Source organism: Stegodyphus dumicola, chromosome 4 (genome assembly GCF_044657685.1).
Source record: "Stegodyphus dumicola isolate Sdum_Otavi_A_Nest chromosome 4, ASM4465768v1".
Taxonomy (NCBI): Eukaryota; Metazoa; Arthropoda; class Arachnida; order Araneae; family Eresidae; genus Stegodyphus; species Stegodyphus dumicola.
The window spans coordinates 82,379,681-82,401,369 of record NC_140771.1 but is presented as its reverse complement, the minus strand read 5'-3'; the positions used below and the strand labels follow the sequence as shown (position 1 = coordinate 82,401,369).

At 30.8% G+C, this 21,689-nt stretch overlaps 1 protein-coding gene across 2 annotated transcripts in view; it reads right to left on the bottom strand.

Moving 5' to 3' along the window:
• LOC118192356 (PTB domain-containing engulfment adapter protein 1-like) overlaps positions 1 to 21,689 on the bottom strand; it is a 77,003-nt gene that overhangs the window by 28,466 nt on the left and 26,848 nt on the right. For both annotated transcript variants that reach the window (XM_035363302.2, XM_035363301.2), the window contains exons 3-6: positions 18,973 to 19,037; positions 11,228 to 11,299; positions 10,824 to 10,922; positions 5,327 to 5,464 (exon numbers count right to left, since the gene is read on the bottom strand). In XM_035363302.2, coding sequence (XP_035219193.1) covers positions 5,327 to 5,464; positions 10,824 to 10,922; positions 11,228 to 11,299; positions 18,973 to 19,037 — 374 coding nt within the window. The remainder of the gene's footprint in view (positions 1 to 5,326; positions 5,465 to 10,823; positions 10,923 to 11,227; positions 11,300 to 18,972; positions 19,038 to 21,689) is intronic.

Sequence of the window (21,689 nt, the reverse complement as noted above, 5' to 3'; positions counted from 1 at the left end):
ATTTCTGCTGCTTTTTTTTTAATTTTCTGATGTTTGTGGGCTTGTCTTTCTTTTGTGGTAAACTTCATAATTGTAGGAAGGTTGACTTTTATTTTCCTCATTTACAGTTGAACAAATTTCCTCGAGAACTGCACATGCAGAGGTAGAAGCAGTTTGCTTTTCTGCTAATGTAGAAGGTTTTTCAGAGACTTTTATAGGTGACTCATCTGAACTAAATGTTTTTAAGTCCTCTTTTAAGTTTTTTAATGGCAAGGGATTCACAGATTTTGAAAAAATTTTCTCTTTTACTGCAGCTTTTCATATCAAAATAGATGTCATCAAACAAATCTTCTAAGTATCTATCAAAACATGAAGCAAATTTTTTTGCACAGTTATTAGCTGTGTGACATGTGTCACCATCAATATCTAATAAGTGGGGTGCTTTGTTTGATCGTAGTCTGGTTTCAACACCCTTTTTTTTTCCCACACATGGTGTTACATGAGTCCATTAATACACTAATTAAGTTTGCCCATGGAATATTATTATCTTCAATAGTATTAACAACTGCTTTAAAAACAGCTTCTGAATTGCAAGATTCCATCTTTAGAGATGCAAAATGATGAACTACAACTTCATTTTGATTGTTGTCATAAAACTGCACCAATATTGCCAGTATACTTTCTTGAGCATTGCTAGTACTTTCATCCAAATTTAGAGAAAATGGAGTCTCCATTAAAGTTTTAATGATATTTTCCTTAATAGTTTTTGCGAGCCCATATTTCATCTTATAACATGCAGTAGTCCTGGACATTTCCAACGAGTTTAGTGCCTACTGATCGCGGCTCAACTGTTTGCAGAGTTCAATTAAATTGGGAGCTACACTGAAAGAAAGAGAATTCTCGGCGATAAACGAAGTTATTAATACCTCTTGGCGTGCTTTTCTTGTCACTATATCCAATGGCCGAGCATCAGTCTCCAGTAAGTCATCAGTATTTTTTGAATTAGCATAATTACTTAAAGTCATTGAATGTCTAATGCACTTTGAATATTTTATGTGCATCACAGTTTTTGAAAGCCTTGAATCCTTCCCCACCATACTTCAGCAGCAAAAAACACAATATGCTTGTCCAGCAACATTTATTTTCTTGCACCATGTGCCGATGGTATCCCCATTACCATCTCTCCATTCAATCCAATTCCACCTAAATGCATTCCGGACACCTTCTTCTAATTGTATAATATCACTATTTATATCGAGAAATTTCATAGTGAAATTCTCTTGCGTACATAAATAAAAAAATATTTCAATAAACGAAACGAAAAATTTACACGTGCATCAATAAATGAAACGAAAATTTTACACAGCGGAAAAAACAAAGTTGAGAAGCGATCAATGACAAATAGCTAATACGGCGAAAAATCCCCCTTCTCTACTTATTGGCACCACGCCAGGAGAGATAAGACCTTTGAACCCAGAGTCACGTGATCCCACATCTGGTCGAACGAAGTCTCTCCCTTTTTTTTTCTGCCGCGCCTACTTGCCGAAAAGAATCCAGAAGAGAATGTCCAAGAACCGGGGGAATGAGTCATAACTCGCAATAAGGAAAGAACAAAAAAGAAGTTATTTTCCCCCTTTTCACGCATTATCACTGCCTTTGGAGAAAGAAAGGGAAAGTTTTCACCACACACACTGACCTTGCGTTTTCTGCTTTCAAAGCAAACAAAATTACCCAGATCAAAATAAATAATTAATTATTATTCCTACTTCCTTTTGAAAGACAATCCCCGGAATTTCCGGGTATCGAAGTTCAAAATCCCCGGAATTCCGGGGTTTCCCCGGAGCACAAACACCCCTGCAGTATTGCCACTGCTCACTTCCAAATTGTTGAGTTCCTTAATCAAAAATTCATTACTTGTTTTACAAGACATGAAATATAAAATTTGATTTTTTTTTTCAAAATACAAAACATAAAATTCATAATCTTACCCCCCAGGTGCACATGTTCGGGGAGGAGGACTACCTTATTCAAAAAGTTTTTACAATATAAGGAACATATACACATATATGTAGATTCTTCATCATTTATTTTCTTAAAAAATAATACAAGGCAATAACATTTCGGTCTTATACAACAAAAACTGCAAAATGATCTTGTACAACAATTTGAAAAGTGATACAGCCATTCACAGTGGACGATACAAAATCCTGTTTTGAGACTAATAACCAATTTGGGCTTATTGAGCTAATAATGAAAACAAGCACGTACACAAAAAAATTACTTTCTGGTTAACAAATTGTCAGTCATAACTGCACACTAAAGTGCCAAATGTAGTAGTTTATTTTTATTTATTTATTTATTTTTAGACTTGCACCGAAAGATGTACATCATAAAATGCACAATTAAATACAGATGTAGTTTGAAAATTTAAAACTAAATACATTTTGCTACAGTTCATTATCTTCCACACATAAACAGTATGGAAGATAACAGCAGACAAATTTTGAGATGCTTTTATGGTAGTAATTATCAAAGGAAGCACTGAAGCAACTAGCTATGCTGTGAGATACATATAAAGAATTTCTACTATAAAAGTAGAAAAACACAAAAATACTACATTTCTACTATAAAAGTAGAAAAAACACAAAAAATACTATCTCCATTTCATAGATTACAGATTTTGTCATGTGAAATACTTATTTTTACTTATAACAAAACTGGTTTGTTTTTAATTTTGTACTTTCTTTACTATTTTATCAAACCATATCTTATTCAGCTTTATAATAAATATCAGTAGCTGGATCAGCAACAGTTAAACATATTTAAATGAAATTCACACTTCACTAGATATATGATAAAACGTTTTGAATTATTAATTTTAAGAAAGCACTAACTTATATTATTTAATTTTTAAAAGATATCTCATATGCTTTTTAACACTGCTGAAAAAGATACCAAAACTGATTTAAAAACGTTTGTATGAAATTAAAAATTTTTATAAGTATTAATAAAATATACCAAATAATAAAAATGAATTAAAACATAATAACAAACAAACCAACTTCAAAGACTAAGCAATATAGCATCTTATACAGTGTATACTAACTGTTAGGACACTAGATGTCACAACATAAAAATTTGAATAAAATTTTTTGACAGGAAAAAAATTAAACATTTGTTTTTTCGGGGACTTGTATTTTTTAATTTTATTCACACATATTGCTTACAAAATTATTGGCAAAATAACTGATTTTCTTTCATATGTGCTATTCATTATCTTCTTAAAACCTGCTTGTTTTGGAAAAAGCTTTTTAAAATGTTCTGAAAATTAACTCGCATGAATATTCAGACACTGAACAAACAACTTATATTTACTAAAATTATGGGTCACTCAGTATTTCTTTGGATATTTAGCTAAAATTACTCTTTTCATGTGATTTTGGCATGGATTCAACAAATTTTTCATGCAAGAATATTTGATTTTGTTTCATTCCTGCACAAGAACTGCCATTAATAGAGCTTTCAAAGAAGCACATTTCCTTAGTCTTTTCTCCTTCCTATGGATTCAAAGAATTCTTATTTCAAATTCTATATTAGGATTATTATCCTAATAGACTTTGAAAGCAGTTCCAAGTAAGTTCCAAGTATTCTCACAGATGCTTTCACAGTTTTTCTTTAAGAATATTTCGATATTGATACTGATCTACATTATTTTCTGTTAAAACTAAATTTCTCATCCCAATGGCAGCAGAGCATCTCCAAAATAATATGCATCTAATCCTGTGCTTAATAGCAGGTAATGGAACCTGAACAGAATTTGCATCCAATCCTACGCTTAACAGCAGGAAACTCAATTCTTGTTTCAATTTTCACAGCCTGTGCATCCACCTGAAGTAAAAGTCTTTAAATTTTAACTCCTCTGCAAGTTCCCGTATGATATAGCTTTAGCTTAATGGATTTTGTGAAGACCAGGTGTTTTTCACTTGTTTTAGACTGCCTGTTGTATCCATGTAGCATAATGAATCTCCTCACCATTTCAGAGTTAATTTTTATTACAAAACTTTCTAATGACCTATTGTGCTAATAATGAAAACAAACGAAAAAACTGCACACTAAAGCACCAAATGTAGTAGTTGTTTATATCATAAATGCCATGTTGAAAAGAATATTTCCTAGCAGCTGTGTTTGTTCAAGGAAAACTTTCAGCCATAATAAACATTATTAGCAGACGATTTGGTTTGGTCTTTTTGATTATGGCCAAGAACACAAGATTTACCTGCTTAAGGAAAGAAATGCCTCTACAGAGGGCTTTCTCTGGAAAATTGTCTCATATCCATGATGCACACTAGGGAGAACCATGAAAACACTAATGCATCTATCCTGTTTGCTGGAATTTAAGCAGTTTCCATATATGAATACTTGCAGCTTAAAATATCCCTTGAGGTGATCTGATACCAGATGATACATGCAAATTGTTGAAACGGAGAACATATGCCAGTGAGACCCTGCCCCTCACTACCTAAATTTCTACTCAGCTGAATTCACATGACATATGTAAAGAAAAATGTTCTGGCATCATTAAATGAATTTAGCAGCTTATGCCTCCTGTGCAGTGTAAAATTAATTTCGTAAAATCCATGTCATATTTTTCTTATTTGTGAATGCTCATATCTGTTTTTATTGTGTAGTTTGGCTACTTTTTTTCCAGAAAGCTGTATATATTGTTTGGATTATCATTTAGCCTTAACATCAGCATTTATACTTGGTAAGAAGTAGCATCACATTAACCAAAAGGTATTGAAAAGGGTTCAACAAACTCGCATACATTTTTAAAATTAACACGTTGACTGCCATGGCACTTTTCGGATTCTGGTCGGAGAAGCCAAATCGATTTAATCATATTATATTATCAAAAATACTAATTATGATTCATAATAATCATTAAAAAGTTTACACAACCTTTTTTTTTTTTTTTTTTTTTTTTTGGTAGAAAAAAAAAAGAGTCCTACGAATTATCTTGTGGTCGGCTTTTGTTAGACAAAGCTCTTTGCAGAAACCCACTATGAGTTGATTCGTACAGACATGCTTCGACTTGTTGCCTCGGTACAGCTAAAACAAGCGCTAAGCGAGTAAGTGACTCGTAGTGGTGGAAAAGTGGCAAGTCAAGAAACTATGAGATGACTCATATTGGGCATCCTGAAGAAGAGCATTAATATGAGTTATCTCATGTTGGGCAATCAACGTGTTAATAATTCAATTAATGCTAAACACAATTCCCTGTTTTGCAACAAGAATTAACATTTATACAGATTTAAAACAAATACGCTTTCAGAAATTAATAACATACCAACTTATCACTTGCAAAAACAAAACACATATGTTTGTCTCCATGCTCTTCTTTAGCAATGAAACTGAAAAATTTTTTGTCTGATTTGTCATTGGCACAATAAGATATGCGATGAAGGGGATACTGATGGAATATTTGCTGCAAAAAAATCACCAGTTATTAGTCATAAATGCATGATTACATAAGCATTACTATAAAAATAATTCCTTTTTTAAGCTCCAGAAAGGAAAATAATGTGTCAGATTACTGGAACATTCATTTGAAAAATACAAAATGATTTTATATAATGCAAGCTTGGAAATATTTTAAAATATATTTAGATTACAAAAACCTATCAAGTGTTACTTTATTTATTATATTTTTAAAAATCTTACACAAAAATGAATCAATCAGCATTTCCCCTCAAATTTTAACAATTGGCATGTCCCCCCCCCTTCCTTCAACACTAGAGAGGTGTAAATCACTTTTTATGGGATTGGATCAGAACTGTTTGCTTAATGAAAATGAACGTGTTCTTATTTAAGACTCCCTCCTCACTATCAATACTCTTGATGAAAAAGATCCAGAATGAAAGGAGAATCAAGAGCAGTTAGCAAAGGCTAAAATGAAGAACTGAAGAACAGAAAGAATCAAGCAAGTTGTGGGATCTAAAAAACTGAGCCAATCAAATGTTACCTTCCTAAACTGATTTTTTTCAACTGCAGTTTTGAGATTCCCTAAAACTTCCTTTCTATACAGAACTAACAATAAAAATCTATAATAAAATATTTTGAAAACATTGGAAAATGATAAAAATTTATTTTTAACATGAGGAATAAACATTCCTTTCTCCCCCCAAAAAAGGGGAGCTGGAAATCTCTATTCCTAGCCCAATCCCCCCTCCCCGAAAAAAAAAAAAAGCTGCCCGTGAATTGTAAAAGAACAATTAAATTTTCTAGTGCAGAAGTAAATTTCTCAGCAAAGTGAGATGGTTCTTTGAATGAGTTCCGGAGTGGATCATCCAGCTCTACTCAATACAGATCCAAGTGTTTTTTTTAATGCATTACCAGAGCGTGATTAACCCTTTGAAGCCCAAAATGCCCGAGACAGCCTTTCATTGAAACAACCACAATCACCCGAAACAAGTGATATCGTGATGTTATTTCCTACCCCCCCCCCAAGTTACGCAGTAGCAGATGCAGTTTCCCAAATGCACTGTATCAGTTTATTGAAGACAGCTTGCCCTGAAAGGCTAATGGAAGCTTCTTTGTTAGGAAGTAGAAAGGATATCATTTGAAATCTTCACACCTCTTTGTGCATTAACAAACGGGAAGGAGAGGAAATGGATGGGATGGGCGTTTCGGTGTTTTAAGCACACAGGTTAGCGACGGCTTTTATTTTTCAAGGGTGAAGAACAGGATAACTAATCATCATTTTCAAGGATTAAAGTAGCATTTGGAAGGATTTTCAAAATTAATATGAATGTTTGAAAACTGGACACATGGATTTGAATTTTTGAAAAGCTTAGCTTTAAAAGAAAAAATAAAGATATATTGCAATACAAAAAAAGGATGGAGGATTCAAAAAAGAACATTTCTGATATGCTGACAAAAATCTGTACAGTGATTGCTTGGGATATTTAGATATAGGGACTGAACCAGTTAAGGAATTTTATTATTTCAAATGGATGAAGCTTGAAAACTTTTCATGTACAGAAAGGAAAGGCAAAAGGATAGCCACTGATGATAATTTAACTAATCTTACAACCTAAACAAATTATCAGTTTCATTCTGGAATGCATAAATAATTTCATTAAAAAAAAGGCTTAGTACACTAATGATAACTTAACTAACCTTACAACCTAAACAAATTATCAGTTGCATTCTGAAGGGCAAAAATTAATTTCATTAATTAAAAAAGGGCGGCTTATTATTTCAGATCATCAAAAAGTGTTAAATGTCACTCTGAGGGTCTGAAAATTATACAGTAGTTCTTTGCCATTCCGGCTCATGACACAAATGGGAAAAAAACTATTCTTCGTACTATCTGATTATTGGAATTTCGCTGAATAACTGTGAAAAAAATGTTTTTTCACGAGGCAAAGCAGTATGTCGCCAAAATAGATATGTGGTAACACCAAAAAGTATTCATGTGGAAACCCATGTATACATGCAGCACATATCTGGTTTGGTCAGTATGCAATGCCAGAAGTTTTATGGATGCCAAATCTGTGCAATACTCTGATATTTTTAAAGCGAAAACAGATCAGTCTGTGCATGGGGAGAAAAACATTTTTTTTTTAAACGAATTTTCCAAACTGGTTAAATGTTTTATTACCTGTGTTTTTGTCTCTTTTAATTTTACTGATTTATTGCTCTTGTACAGAAGTCTTAGCATGCAGATAGTAGTTTTGAATTCTCTGATGTTTAGATAAAAGCCATAGGCCATGAAGTTAACAGAGAAGATATGAATAATTACTGGAGGGTTAGAAACAATAACCTCAAGTAGAAAGAATCAATACAACTTTAGAAGCAGCAATGAAATGCTATTATGAAAGAAATCTAATGTTCAGAGGAAGATAAGGAAAGAAAATTTACTTTAGTTCTCCTATGTGCATTTGGGTAATACGAAAGTTTGCACAAAACAATATTACCCTGACAATGCAGCAGCAAGCTACAACATAAGCATTTTCAATTACATGTCTCAATTTAGAACATTTTACAACGTATACAACAGCAACAAATCACATCGGACAAATTTTGAGTGACACATCAGACAAATTTTGAGTGAAACAGACGACCAGTGAATCTCACGCAAAGTGGAAAAAAAGAATAAAAGAACATGCTTTATGTTTTTATGTAAGAGAATTTCAAAACCAAACAACAATATTTCCCTTTTTTTTATTTACACCACCCACTCTCCTTTGTACAAGTACAGTAAAATTAAGTTTTAATCTATTTTATCTGTTTAATATTGTGTTAACATTTGTTGTTTTATATTTAATTATTTCTATTTTTGGTTATTCCATTTACGTTTGGTTATGATTTGGAGTTATAAATGTGTGCACAAAGTACTAAAGCAAACCCTTGCCAAGTGCGTATTGGCTGAATGCAATTTTGCTTATATGTAGTAACTTATTTCCATTTGATTTATCTGATGCTGGAATTTCATTTATACACAAGTCAACATTTATTCATCAACATTGAATGCTTACTGGCATCAGTTCTGGATGGAAGTTATCAGCAATTTTAAAGGTTTTCAATGACACCAAAGAAATTGTAGAAATTGCAAAAGATATTTGTAATGAAGCAGTTTCAGATGTGGAAGAAAAAGAAGTGAAAGAATTAATCAAGAAACGACAAAGAATTAGATGATCTTATCATACCAACCAACGGTGAAAGCAGTGGTAATGAAAAACAATTTAAAATGAATTTATTTACCTTTGAAGAAGTTAAAAGACTTGTTAAAAAAAGGCATACAAACAGCCTGATTTTGTATTGGAGATTGAGTCATATGAAGAAAGAAGAGGGCATTTCATGAAAGGCACTGAAAAACTACACTCTTTACTGTGACACTTTCAAAGAGTTGTATTTTTAGCAAAAATCACCAACTTTCACCACCAACTATACATATATATATAAAATTATCACATATTTATTAAGCAGCAATATATTTCAGTTAACAGTTCGTTTTCCTTTTAATTACAACTATATATGTTTGTTTAAATTATACATACTTTCTTAAACTGAATTACACCTAACACATTTTTTCCATAAAAAGTTAACTTTGCGGAATGCGATTTTGTTGTATGTGCAAGATTGTAAAGTTTGAACAGACAATCAACTGTGATTTAGGAACAAATTAATACATTTTAAATTAATTTCTACATGAAAAATTGCTTTATTTTATGTTTTGGTTGACAAATGCTCCTTATGAATGAATTAAGTTTGTGAACTGTGGTTTATCAAAATATGCTGCATGCTAAACTTCAACAGTTTGAAACCTTCTCCTACTACGAGAATCTGTCTGTAAAATGTTATTTAACTCTATTAAGATCATGACAGTATTTTAATTTTTGTGCTTCAAGATATAATAACTGTTTCTTGAATTAAGTTGTAAAAAACTGCATTCTTTTCTAGGACAGAGGAAAGAAATTTGGTACAAGTGTACTAACGCAACCACCTTAGCAATATTTGACATTTTTGACTGATGAAAAGATATAAGTTACTTACCAAGCGCAAATTGGCACCTGATTTTTCCAACATGTTTTAAAAAGGTTCACAAACATTTGGAATTTATCGTAAATGGGCAAATTTATCAAAAGAAAATGCACTTTAGCAATTTAAGACGCAAATTTTAATTATTAAATAAGGATTATATGATACATTAAAAAATAAAATGCTTGAAAATTTCACAAAATTCCTCTGTAATTTTTTTTCTGTTGTCCTCTCCATGCACACATCAATCTGTTTTACACACACGCAACAAAACAAAACCAAAAAAAAAAAAAAAAAAAAAAAAAAAAAAATCCACTGCATAAATTTGGTTTTGCGCACAGCTTCAGGATTGTGCACTAGCTATCTAACAATCCATTTTCTTTAGCGATTTAATATCAAAATACTGTATTACTGCAAAAATGTTACCGCAGTATGTTACTTTGCATTACCACAGTGTCCTACACTGCAAGCAAATTCCACAGGTTTGTATTTTAAAATAGATTTCAAGGCAAAAAATATGACATTTAGAAGCCACTGGAACTTGGAATATAACAGAAGGAAAGCACATGAAATTGATGACACTGATTGACTGAAGGATTAAGTGAAGAATGGTTTAATTGATACGCACATGGTTGCCAGAATTTTGTACATTCTGAAAAATTTGCTGACTCTAATTTATTGAATTTTTTTTTGTAATAAGACAATTCAAATCTTTAAAAAAAAAAAAAAAAGTAGAGCACGATTTACTTTTAAAATATTAAAATTTTAATATATCCTAATATCTATGACATATTCCATGGAAATGAAAAATTTAAATAATACGTAAAAGTCAGAGAAAATAAAATATTTCAAATCAGATAAACAAATGAAAATCATACACATTTGTTACCTGACAGATTTTTAGCACAGTACATTGAAATATGAACATTTCAAACTCTTTTCATGTATAAAACAATCAAATGCTCTGAAAATTTTAAATAATACGTGAAAGTCATAGAAAATAAAATATTTCGAATCAGATAAACAAAGGAAAATCATACACATTTGTTACCTGACAGATTTTTAGCACAGTACATTGAAATATGAACATTTCAAACTCTTTTCATGTATAAAACAATCAAATGCTCTACAGAGTTATATTTTAAATCTAATATTGTGATAGTAAAGACAAAAAAGGTTTTATGAACTTTTTCCAATATTAACAGTTATTAATTTTAGTATTAGGAAAGCATACATTTTTGATTAAATACATTTTGTGCCTGATGCTAGAATCTATTATGATAGGAAAAACAGAAAATTACTTTGCTCTTTGGATCTTGAATAGCAACACCATCTATCGATATGGTTACTTCAACTTTAGGAGTTTTTGCTCCTTCTGCTTTCTTCAATTGTTGGTTAAACTGTTCAACAATTAAACAAGAACAACAATAATTTAAATGCTAAAGCATTTAATGCATATACTAATATAAAAATATCAGATTAAAAAATGTCATTATAAAAAGATAAAATAAATATTTAAATGCAAAATACATAGTTAAAATTATATATAAAAAAACAGACTATTAGTAATTAAGTCTAAACCCAAGGAAAAGAAATCATTTTAATTTTCTTCTACACAAATTGAAAATTCTGCTAAACTAATCATAAAACATGAATTATTGTTCAATCAATATTCATAACTATAACAAACAAAAAGAATACAAACTTTTAATTTTCGAATACCATCTTTTACCACATCAATTCCTTTTGGCTGATCAACTTCAGTATTACCGAGGAACTAAAAAACATCAAAGAAAAACACTAAGCAAACATACATCAAACATTTTTAAAAGATGCATATTATCCATTCACAGTTATACAGTACAAAGTTTGAAATACGGACTCGCCGGGACTTCGGCGATTCCGGATATTAGATAATCAGTTTAAATCTAGTAAGATAGCATGTTAAAATTATAAAACTAAAAATATGAAGTCGTGATTTATGAGATAATGACGTATTTATGATCTAAAGGGTATCAAAATTTACAAAAAAAAAAGCTTAATGTTTATTTGTTTACCTCATTCAACATTTCTTTCAATGTAAGTTGTTTAAGTTGCTTTGTTTTTTGTGCTAATACTTTCTCTTTAATTCTGTAGACAAACATAATCTCTTGTTTAGTTACATTGTTGAAGTTCTGTAACTGCAGCGTCGAAAATTCTGACTAACTTGTCAACCAAAATTTTTTCGTTTTCAGTAATTTTTCTGTCACTTTCTTCACATTGGTAATGGTATTTTCTGGACCTAGAGAACCACACTACAGATTTCGCCCTTCATTGATCGATTGATGATTGAGAAGCATTGTCATCACAATGAAAAACTTCTACATCATCTTCATTTATTACCGCTTCTCCACATTTCTTTACAAATACAAAATCTGTTAATTGGAAAATTTCACCTTTGTTTTGTGATATCCGAAAACCTTAAAATTTGCGGCTATCATAATCAAATTTTGCTATCATTCACTATAGATATTTGGCTATGCATCATGAGCCTGGCGACTAATGGCATGTTCTTCCATTAAATTTTATCTTGCTTCTGTTGCGCACTGATTAAGCACACAATTAAGCCTGAATTGTATTAGTTTATTTATTTATTATATTTATGTCTATTTCTTGCACATGCTTAAGGCTTATCAGAGTTCTGAATAAATATATTCCCACATATACTTAAGCCTTATTGAGGGCCAGCACTGGATATCTTACTGCCTAATGCAGTCTCTGAGGGTCCTAAATTCTCCGGTGCGGCCATACGAGCCCTGACACTGGTTCTGGGTTTATGTGAATAACAAATCAGTTATTCTTAATTCAAATAGCTCTAAATATAATTTTTGGGTCTATGAGTATCATTAACAAAATCTACTTTTAGCATATGGAAAGAAATTTTTTCAAAATTTTTCCTCATCAACATTTTTAGAGCATTAACTTAAATCTATAATAATCGCCAAGGATAATGTCAACATAAAAGGTTACCATACTCCTTTATTATTCAATTACTAACATAAAAAAAATTGTTTAGGCATCATTACATGAGTCATTACTCATGTGGAATGTTTCGGTTTGAGATGTGTGCCAAGCAGATATACAGCAATGGAGCCAAATTACTGATCGTACAAATTTATGCTAAAATGCTTGTTTCTTCAATAAAAAAGTCTTTTATTGAGTGTCGAAGTGAAATTAAGAATCGGAACGCTCTACATGTTTCATTACGTGCGGAGGGGGGAATCAAATGTGCATGCGTAAAGCCTACAAGAAAAACGGTGGTGGTTGGTCTGGATTTTAGATCATTCCGGATATTGGACGTCTGGATTTTGGGCTTTGTACTGTATAATATGTTATTTTGTTACATTAGTAATAAAAAGTTTACTACAAGTATCAAAAATAATAAATTCCTTACGCATATGCTTCATTTTCATGTTATACAAATTGTTATAACATTAATCACCATAAAAAGTGCTCACATGAAGATGAAGAAGCTATATAATTGTTTTAGGTTTATATTTTAATGTTAAAATGTATTTGATATTTCAATCCCTCAAAAAAAAAAAAAAAAAAAAGGTCTGTTGTGAATTTTATTTTAAAATAGTGATTTATTATGTTGCATTCTGCTTAGATTTTATACTTACATATCAATTTCTAAAATACATGAAAAAAATTAATAAGTAAAACTTCAGTTGACCTTCTGCCTCAGCAAGGCTGTATATACACTGAAGAGCCAAAACATTATGACCATCAACTCAATAATGCATTGTGGAACCTTTGGCCTACAAAACAATTGGAACTTGCCTTGACATGAACACCACAAAATCTTGGTGTGCTCTACCAGTTAAGATTTGAATAGTTAGGTGGCCAGGGCATTAACTGAAATTCATTCTTATGCTCCTTGAACAACTCCAACACAATTCAAATCTTGTGACACAGGGTACATCTTGTTGGTAGATTCTATTTGCAAATTGGAAAGATAAGACACTATCCACAGTTATCTTGCAGTTTATTATCAGATAGTTCGGATAGTTTTTAGATGGTCGGTTCTACCACAATTAAGGATTCTAGAGTCGCCCATGAGAACATCCCCCAAAGCATAATACCCACACAGCCACACAGCCTTACTATACAGGGAGGAGAGTAATTTTTTGTCTGGAAGATGGCATATCCTGGCACAACCATCCATGTTATGAATGAGAAATTGTGATTTATCTGACCAGTCTCAATGTTCGTAGGTCAACTGTATTCATAGTTGACAATGACACTTGGTCAACAGAGACACATGTGTCGGACGTTTGCTGCACAACCCAATATCAAACAGTGTCCGCGGAACTGTGTATTCCAAAACGGTTGCACTTAAGCCTGCATTATATTGGGCTGTCAGCGGAGCCGCTATCGGGCACCGATTTTGCTGCACTAAGAAGGATAGTTACCGACATCCTTTTTTTTTTAAAGACATGTGGATGTCCAACACCTTGGTGTCTACTGTAGCACCTTGATGTCTCAGTGTTTTACCCACTTTGCATATATACTAGCAATGGCAGATCATGAACAACTTACCAGTCGTGCAGTTTTGGAAATACTCGTTTCAAGTCCTCGGGCCATTACAATCTGTCCTCTATTAAATTTGCTTAAATCAACAGCCTTTAAAATCACTCATGAAAGTAAGCACAAGAATGATTCATTACCCTTTCCAACAGCAGTTAAATACTATTCACACTTAATCATGTGCCCTACAGTCATCCAGATGAATTCATTGAAAAATGTGGGGATAGTCATAATGTTTTGGCTCAACAGTATATATATATATATATATATATACTAAAGAAATATTGATTATATTATCTCCTAATATAAATTTATTAGAAGTATCTAAGAAGAGTGAACCCATGTGTAGGAAGTTTAATTCTGAAAATTGTGTTTTAAGATCATACAACATATATATATATACAGTCAAAAGTCTTTAATCCGGACGTCCATAATCCGAAATGATATATAATCTGGACCTCAAAGCTACAAACTTTCTGCGCATGCATAAACGCATAATACCTTTACACATGCGCATATGCATTTACGCATGCACATAATACGTTTACGGATGCACATTTCATGTATAATGGACAGTATAAGCTAAGCTAAAATTATCTAATTATCTATTTCAGTTAATGTTGCAGACTGCGTTGTACTTTAATCTTCTAATTGGATCCAGCTTATTATTTTTTGTAGACTGTTAGAGCAATTTTATAAAATGTAAGCTTGAACTTTCGATTATGTCAAAAAGAATTTCCGATTCTGGAGCTGCCAAAGGATCTACAAAACGAAAGCCTTTTTTATGTCCATCAAACAAAAAGTGGAATTGATACAAAAAATGGATAAAGGCATATCTTTGTTTCTCTAAACACTCCAAAATCTGTTTATCAATTTCAGGCTGCTCTGCGAGGGGGGGGGGATGTCGTGACGCGCAATTAACTGGAAGTTGATTTGTCAGCACTATCCTTATCTTCAGGGCAGATGTTTTTTATTTTATTCGGCTTATAATTCCTTACTAAATGTAGTATTTCATCTCGATGTACTTTGTCTATGATATGATTTAAATCAAATTCCTCGTCATTATAAATATCATGAATACACATCAAATAGTTTTCTGGTTGCAATTTTCTAATTTCGGTTATAAAAATAACAAACAGAGTGATGGCTAATTAAATTTTGAACTTTATTAACAAAAAAAGTAAAGAGAACTTACGTACGTCTTATTGTTTACATGACAACTTTTAGAATGACAAAAATAACAGTGATGCCAGTCGCATAGAACATAATAAAACAATAAAACAATGATGCCACTGAAACTGCACATAATATTAATTAAATGCTCGATTCTCAACAATTTCGACTATGCGTAATGTATGCTTTATGCATGCGCGAATTGAAAGAAATGTTTAATAAAGTAAACAAATAAATATTAAGCCTTTTTTTTTTTTTTGTAAATTTTGATACCCTTTAGATCATAATTGCTCTTTATTTCATATATTATGGTTTCATATTTTTAATTTTATAATTTCTGCATGCCATCTTACCAGATTTAAATTGATGATCTATAATCCGGAATCGCCAAAGTCCCGACGAGTCCGGATTAAAGACTGTTGACCATATATACATAAAGAAACTTAATAAGAGGCAAAAGTTAAAAACAAATTTTCACAAACTTAAAGCATCTAAAGTTAAAAGTAAATTGGAGTCAAAGCATGGCCATTGCTCAACAATATTAATAATTACATCCTTGTATGAGAGGTTTAACACAATATCTAAACAATTCAAAATAAAAATGATCATAGTAGTACAAACTCGAAAACTAAAAATGCAAAAGGGAAAATATATGCAAGATAATAAAAATAGAAATAGAAAAATTAATCTCCTTTCATTTATGGCCAAGGATATTTTCTAAGTACACATACATGCATTTTGAAATATAAAAGTACAAAAATCCAGGTATACCAGAGACATTTTATATTAAAATCATGAAAATACATCTTTCTCATGGCAGTTTTGGGAAATTAAAGCTTTCTCAGCAAAAGCCCGCATCAATTAGATGGTTAGTGTAGTCTGGGTGTCATAATTTAGATCTCCAGATCCAGGGGGGGAAACACATTTCCTTAATACAAATTTCAGAAACTCGGTTAAAGTTTTTAACAAATGAGATTTTTTTTTAAGTAGCATATATGATAAAGATGCAGTATTATAGTAGATTCTAAAGTCACAAACACTTAATTCAGTTCACGTAGAAGTTATCTGAATGACAAGTGCTTTAGATCAGAGTTTCTCAACTGGATTTACTCCAAGGACCGGTAAAATATTTCAGTACGTTCTCGCGGAACAGTAGGTTTAAAAATTTGACCCATTGGCACAATTTTTGGACAGATAGCTGGATATTTCGCGGACTGGTGGCAGTTCGCAGACCAGCAGTTGAGAAAAACTGCTTTAGATGATGAATGGTATCTCGAATCATAAACATAAAAGTTAGCAATAAATGATTTTCAAAAGTGATTTCAGATAACCTATGCAATATAATTAAGAGTCACGGACTTCTAAAAATATTATTTTAATATTTCTTATTGCTTAATTCTCCCCCGGAAAGGTTAGCAGCGAGAAATTTACAGCAGTGGTCTCAAACTGACAGTCCCCAAAGCAGTTTTATGCAGCCTATGAACAAATTTCACTTACATACCTGTTGCAAATATGGTATTGAAAAGATTTCAGTATTTTAATTATTTGAAGCTTGAGTTTATATTATTTTCTTTAGTATTACTAAAATCAAATGTAAATAATGTGACAAAAATACATAAACTGGATTAATTAATATATAATGTAATATCTCATTGAAAGATTGAAAGATACAAGTTTAACATTTTTTCATAACATGATTTTTCAAAAAATCTAATTGCAAATATTATAGGAAAAAAGTAAAAAGGTTTAGAATTTTGCAAAATGCACCTTTAGATTAATGTTAGTTTTATAGGAAACCACTCAATATAGTAAGAAATATTGATAGGTAAGTTATTTCAATAAAAAAAGAATTAAAATGGAATGATATAATTATAAATATTTTTTATTCACAGGAAAACACAATTCTGTTATAATCAAAACATTTAATTTAAAAGCAGCCAATAGGCAATAATATATGCTAAGATTGCTCAAATACGTAGTTTCCATGTAAATCTATATAAATTAGAATAAAAGAATGACTAGTACTTTGGCACATACATCTTTTTTTAAAAAAAAGCCAAAACTTAGGGAAAAAAAAAAAAAAAAAAGTATACAATTGGCAATTTTGGCACCATAACACAAAGTAATCATTACTGCAACCACGTGACATTGCTAAGTTTTAAGAATACCTGGAAAATAAAATTAAAAAAAAAAAAAAAAAAAGGGAATGACTATTTATACTGACTATGTGCTGCCTATTCTAAAAGAATTCTAAAAAGCTGGTTTTGAACTTCTTAAAATGTGAACCAAAAATTCAATTTTGTGGATACATGTTCAAAAGTTTGTATGCCAAATATTGGGACAAGTATAGGGTTCTTAAAAATGGTGGAACAAGGAACATAGGCATACAACAAGGCACCATTTAAAAGTCATACTTAGCAGAGTTTGTGTGGCAGCAAAAGATTGTAGCTTAAGGTTAAAAAAAAAAAAAAAAAGTCTTCAAAGCATTTGCCAAACACTGTCAACCCAAAATAATGAAAAAGTAATTGTATCAAATTACTGCCAAAGTTAGCCAATCCTTCTCCATTAAAAGGTAAGTACCAAAAATTGTTTGGTAATTTTTTTTTAACAGAAAAGATCCAAATAAAGCTTAAATAACAGCTCATATCAAAAATGGGAGTGCCATCTAAGAATCTGACATTCCAATCAACAGAAAATTATAGAATTAATATTTTCTCCTATAAATGAAAAAAAAAAATAAATGAAAGTTTTGAAAACTCAAATAAAAATTATGAAAAGGTTAAAAACAAAAATGTTAAAAGGAGACTAAAACATATTATTTATTACACACCTGATATTTATTAGATAATTACAGATCACCTTGACATTATAGGAATTGATTACAGGATTACTAAATAACAATAATATAATATGATTAAGAAAAACACATTTTTGTGAATTCTATCTGTATATGTTTGTGATGTCTCCCCCCTCCGTGCATAGTGATATGTTTTCATTTAAAAAATCATCAGAAATTGCACAAACTTGGCACTGAACACCAGCTATCTACCAAACACATCCTATTGCTGTACACAAAATATTCATCTTCTATGCAACTAACCCATTCCCATGCAACACTGTAACAGAGACATTTTACTCTGTGCACTATGTTCCTGCAGAAATTTTACCACAGTTACTTCAAAAGTGCATATTTTAAAACTGAGTTATTAGGTAAAAAATTATCACAGTTTATCTATATAAACTGCTGAAACTTGGAATATAATAAAAAGGAAGCATATGAAAATGGACACACTGCTCGATTGAAAAATTATTATGTGCATGGTTGCCAGAATTTGGCACATTCTGAAAGTTTGGTAACACTTCAACTAAGGTGATTAGGTTATTAGGTGATTATGCATGTTCTAAATTTATTTCCACAATTTTTTTATTGACATTATTTTTGTATTCACTTTTCTTGCTTGGTAATCTGGTAATATGATTAATGATGGGTGATTAGCATATTATATCCACAATTAACTGGAATTACAATTCAAATCAAAATATAAAGACTTGAAAATAAATAATTTGTATAACTGACAATCAAAGTAGCAACTTATAAATCAAATGTGAAATTAATATACCTTTCCAGTTTTTTATTACTAGTATTTACGCTTTAACACAAATGAAATATTTATACTTGTACTTCTCAGATACATTCTATTACTTTACCTTCACTAAATATGCAACATGGCCATTTTGAAGAGCCTCAGGTGGATGAATCCAACTTTTATTTGCTGTAACAAAAAACATTGAAAAAAAAATTATCATACAAATTCAATGAACAAATATAACACCAGATGGCCCAAGATAAACTGAACAGAAAGCAAATGAAGTATGTCCAGTTAGGTTTATCCTGGGCCACCCAATAAAACTAGGATCTAAAATATCAGTTTATGAAACATTAAGCAAAATTTCGAAATGTATTTACATCATGGAAAAAAATTTAATATAAAATTTTAAAAATATTAATATCAGGTTATAAGAAATTCAAAGAGCCATCTAAATGCTTTACCTTTTTTTTTTTAAACTTTTTGAGTTAATATTAAGAAAGCTGATGGTATTATCAAACAGAAATACCTTGTATTTAAATTTCAATAAATTTTATTTTCTTTCATGAAACAACAATTCAATGGCTTTCATTTCTCAAATTAAAACAAAACTATATATATATTCAAAATATGTGTTCCTTGGAGATGGTATATGGAAAGTTTTCTTATTATAAATTATATACATAAACAATGTATAATATATAAATGTGTATATATATATATATATATATAAAGGTATTTTGTTTGTTATTTGTGACAAAGATTGCTGTAGGGTAAATGCATGGACTCAACGGCTTATATTTCTCACAGATATTGCAGTTATTATTAACAGCAGAAGTATGCAACTTGTAGCTCAAGAAAAATTATCAAGATTCACCCCGATGATGCACTAATATAGCGTTGTGATTGGAATTTGAAATTCGCATTCAACATGGGTGGAAGGCCAATTTCAAGAAGGAATTTCTTGAAAACATTGATGCTGATACTGTATACTTTAATAGAAATGAGGTGTCTTAGTCGCATGTGAGATGTTAAACGATTTTATAACATACTTAATGAAATCAAATTTTTTAGGATTGAAAGCAAAATCTTGTAATGCTAACTAGCTTCCAGATTTATCATTTTTGTTAGATTTGACTGCTCATTTAAATAACTTAAAACATGCACCTTCAAGGTAAAAAAACTCATTCCAAATGAAACTGAAAGTATTGCAAGCCCATATAAATACAAATAATTATTTAGATTTCAACCCATTGGACAAACATAATACTAAAATGTAAGAAAAAATATGCAACCTTATTTTTTGATTTCGTATGAGCATTGTTCTATATCTCCCGTTCTACTGGGTCGATTGACAAAATTCAAATTGCGTTCTTCATGTCTCGAAAGCGTGACTTACGATATATATTACGTTTATACATAGCACTATTCTAACATAGGTATTTTGACACAAAATTGGACTTTTTCTGAAATAACATGCCAATTTTTTTACATATTTCGATTGTACGACTCAAATTATGCCCAAATATGCAATTTTGTAAAATTTCGTGCGAAATTTACGGAGAAATTCACAAATTTACGTTGTCACTTTTTCAGTTTGCGCCAAGAAGAGTTCATTTGGCGAATTTCTTAATATATGGCAACCTATTTTCCTTTTCCATGAGAGGGAAAAAAGTCACAACATTCTTTCTTTCAAATAACGTTCTTTATATTATATTTTTTATGTTATAATTTTAAATATTTTTGTTTTCCTTTTTCGAATTTCATTTTAATTCTTTAAGTTGCATGGTTTCTTTCGAATAACTGTTTTAAAAATTTCTATTTACTCATTCAAGCCGCGTCGTTTAAATATAAGGTGCATCATTTATTTTTTTTTTCAAAGAGTTTTCTTTATAATTTTTTTGTCACGGTTATTATTTTAGGTAATTTTTAAATATTTAGACTTTTATTTTAATTGTTTGTGTTGCATTGTCTCTTCAAATTTACTATTTTTTCATTCGAATTGAGCATTTTAAATATATTTATAATTATAAATTTTCCATGATTTTATTTTATTTATTTGAATTGCGTTTCTTTCAGAAGAATACTTTGTGTCTCAGACTACGATGCATCTGAAAACTGAATATATTAAAAGAGAAAATACAGTAAAGCACAGTTAACATGCCTTTCAATGTTCTATTCAGAAAAGATGTATAAATGAGAAAGATGTATAACAGACATTTTAACTTAGGATGACTTGCATATATTACTTTAAATAGCTTTAACATTATGCTCATTGCTTTACACAAATTTATCATCCTACATTTAGTTTCTTAATGTAAATCTACATTTAGTTTCAAATATCATAAGATAAAAAAAACTTTAAATTAAAAAAAAAAAAAAATACTAAATTTTATGCAAAAATTTATTTTTTACTTCTGAATGGCTTGCTTTTTTTCTTCAGGCATTCTGCAAGTATATTAAAAAGCATCCAACTTTTCAAAACATCTTGGTATTTCTGACATTTATTTTAAATAAATGTATCGCCTTCCATTCCATAAAGCCAGTAAGGGCTGAGCGGTAAAGTCGCTGAACACTGGTAGTTCGCTCCAGGGTTCGAAAACGGGCTGGTTGCATGGGCATTTTCATGGTTTTTCTCATTGTAATGTGTATACCAGCTTGTTTCCCTTAGAAAGTTCTTCACGAAGGCCTTTTAGGGCAGATAGCCATACTTTGCCGTAACTTAATGATCCAATTTAATCCATTTGATCAGTACTTGGTCTGAGCCTTCATCAGTCTTTAGAGGCTAAGCATTTTAAGGCATGAGATGAAAGGAAAGACTGGTTTCATCAAGAGGGA